Source organism: Colobus angolensis, unplaced genomic scaffold (genome assembly GCF_000951035.1).
Source record: "Colobus angolensis palliatus isolate OR3802 unplaced genomic scaffold, Cang.pa_1.0 Scaffold107, whole genome shotgun sequence".
Lineage (NCBI taxonomy): Eukaryota > Metazoa > Chordata > Mammalia > Primates > Cercopithecidae > Colobus > Colobus angolensis.
In genome coordinates this window covers 4,082,833-4,085,325 of record NW_012111697.1, presented here as the reverse complement: position 1 = coordinate 4,085,325, position 2,493 = coordinate 4,082,833, and the positions used below count along the sequence as shown (strand labels likewise).

At 53.9% G+C, this 2,493-nt stretch overlaps 1 protein-coding gene across 3 annotated transcripts in view; it reads right to left on the bottom strand.

The window, feature by feature from the left end:
* TBCB (tubulin folding cofactor B) overlaps positions 1-2,493 on the bottom strand; it is a 13,526-nt gene that overhangs the window by 9,354 nt on the left and 1,679 nt on the right. Inside the window, exons 1-2 of one of the 3 annotated variants that reach the window (XM_011948634.1) lie at positions 2,269-2,363; positions 2,017-2,160 (exon numbers count right to left, since the gene is read on the bottom strand). The exons of 1 other annotated variant lie outside the window; for it this stretch is intronic. In XM_011948634.1, the coding sequence (XP_011804024.1) occupies positions 2,017-2,121 (105 nt within the window). In that variant the 5' untranslated portion in view covers positions 2,122-2,160; positions 2,269-2,363. Of the gene's footprint in view, positions 1-2,016; positions 2,161-2,268; positions 2,364-2,493 lie in introns of those variants that run through there. One more of the 3 variants, XM_011948628.1, reaches the window with a different exon arrangement.

The window sequence follows — 2,493 nt, the reverse complement described above, 5'->3', positions numbered from 1 at the left end:
GAACTCAGAGACCAGTGCCGGAGTGGGTCCTCTGTATGCTGAGCACCGGTCCCCTGGGCCCACTTTTTCTTTCTCTATACTTTGTCTCTGTGTCTCATTTCTTTTCTCAAGTCTCTCCTTCCACCTAATGAGAAATGCCCACAGGTGTGGAGGGGCAGGCCACCCCTTCAACCCTCTCTACTAAAGAGACGCAGTGCCTCACGCCTGTAATCCCAGCATTTCGGGAGGCCGATGCAGGTGGATCACCTGAGGTCAGGAGTTCGAGACCAGCCTGACTAACACGGTCAAACACCATCTCTAATAAAAATACAAAAATTAGCTGGTCATAGTGGTGGGCACCTGTAATCCCAGCTACTCAGGAGGCTGAGGCAGGAGAATCGCTTGAACCGGGGAGGCGGCGGTTGCAGTGAGTTAAGATCACACTGCTGCACTCTAGCCTGGGAGACTAGACTAGTCTCCATCTCAAAAAGAAATAAATAAATTCTATCCTGAAGCTAAGTTTTCTCTTCTGCAAAATGGGGATAATTACATTATCCTTGCGGTCTTACTTTATGGATTGTTCATCATTCAGCAATGATTCACAGGGCTGGGCGAGGTGGCTCACGCCTGTAATCCCAGCACTTTGTGAGGCCAAGGTGGGCGGATCACTTGAGGTCTGGAGTTCAAGACCCCGTCTCTACTTAAAATACAAAATTACAAAATTAGCCAGGTGTGGTGGTGCACGCAGATAATCCCAGCAGGGAGGCTGAGGCAGGAGAACAGCTTGAACCCAGGAGGCAGAGGTTGTAGTGAGCTGAGATCGCACCACTGGATTCCAGCCTGCGGAACAAGGGCCGGAAACTCTGTCTCAAACAAAACAAAACAAAAAACGATTCACGGACTATCCTCCCTGTCCCAGGCACTGTTCCAAGTACTGGGGACACAGCAGTGAATTACAGTGATCAAAATTTCCGCCCTCAGGGCAATCGAATCCAGGGAGGCAAAGAGTAAATAAACCAGATGAGAGAAATCCAGAGTGTGTCAGAGGAGAATCATTGGTAAACACAAAAATCTAAAATAAAGCAAAGAAGGGGAAAAGAATGAGGTGAACATTAACACTGAGGCCAGTGAAGGCTTCGCTAGAATGGTGACACTTTAAGACAGGAAGGAAGGGTGAGGCATGCAGGCATATGACAAAAGAACCATTCAAGTCGAGGATCCAGAGGCAGGCTCACCTGGGATGTGCAAAGAGCAATGTGGCTGCTACAGACTGAGTGAGGTGGGGAGGGAATAAGGACAGAAAGGGGCCGGGCTTGGTGGCTCACGCCTGTAATCCCAGCACTTTGGTAGGCCAAGGTGAGCTGATCACTCGAGGTCAGGAGTTCCAGACCAGCTTGGCCAACATGGCGAAAACCCATCTCTACTAAAAATACAAAAATTAGCTGGGTGGGCGCCTGTAATCCCAGCTACTCGGGAGGCTGGGGCATGAGGATCACTTGAACCCAGAAGGTGAAGGTTGCAGTGAGCCCAGATCGTGCCACTGCACTCCACTCCAGACTGGGCGACAGAGTGAGACACTGTCTCAAAAAAAAAAGGACAGAAAGGACGTGGTGAGCAGATGCACAAAGAAGTCCTCTGTGTTCTGGCTTCTCCCAAGCTGTCCAGCCTGGTCGCTCACTGTGACCTACCTGACATTCTAGGCCTCTGTACCCCCTGCTCCCTCCTTTCCACCTGTTTCCCTTAAGTCACCCTTTCCTCATCCCTCAGCTCAGACATCCCTTCCTCCAGGAAGCCCTCTCTGATTGTCCCAGGTGGTCAGGCACCTCTCCTGGGTGGCCCCAGCCCCCTGGGATTTCCTGATCCCAGCCCAAACCACTCTAGGCTGTCCCTGTCTAATGATGGGTTTGTCTCTCTGCACTGGAGGCTCCACGGGGGCAGGACCTATCTTGGGTGTGACTGAGGGCAAAGTCCAGCAAGTGCCTGTTGAATAGCCAAATGAATGGTGGGGCGGGGAAGTGTCCCAGGTAGAGTCCTCACGTGGATGCGGCAGCCGTCATCTACAGGGTAGGAGCCCAGCAGCGCATCCTCTTGATCCAGCTTGCTGTAGAACTTGTCATCAACACCATACAGCTCCAGTTCCATGCAGGAAGCAGGGCTGCCCACCAGCAACTCCAGTTTACACTGCGAGGAGGAGGCAGGGTGAGGAGGAGGCCAGAGGCCCCGCCCCTTGCATCAATGACCATCGCCACGTCCCTGTTCCTCCAAAAGACCCCCCAAGTCAGGACGCACGGGGCCGCACTCCGGCCCCTCGGCTCTTGCCCCTGCCCTCTGGACCGTTGGATTTTTCGCTGGACCCGCCCCTCGTCTCTTCACTCTCGGGTTCTCTCCGGACCCGCTGCGCCGCGACCAAGTTCCCAGACTCCGCAGCCTGGGATCACCTCCAGGGCCGCCCAGTCGCTCCCCGGTCCCTCCCCGCCTCCCCATTCGGGGAACCCCCCATTTCTTCTTCGCCCC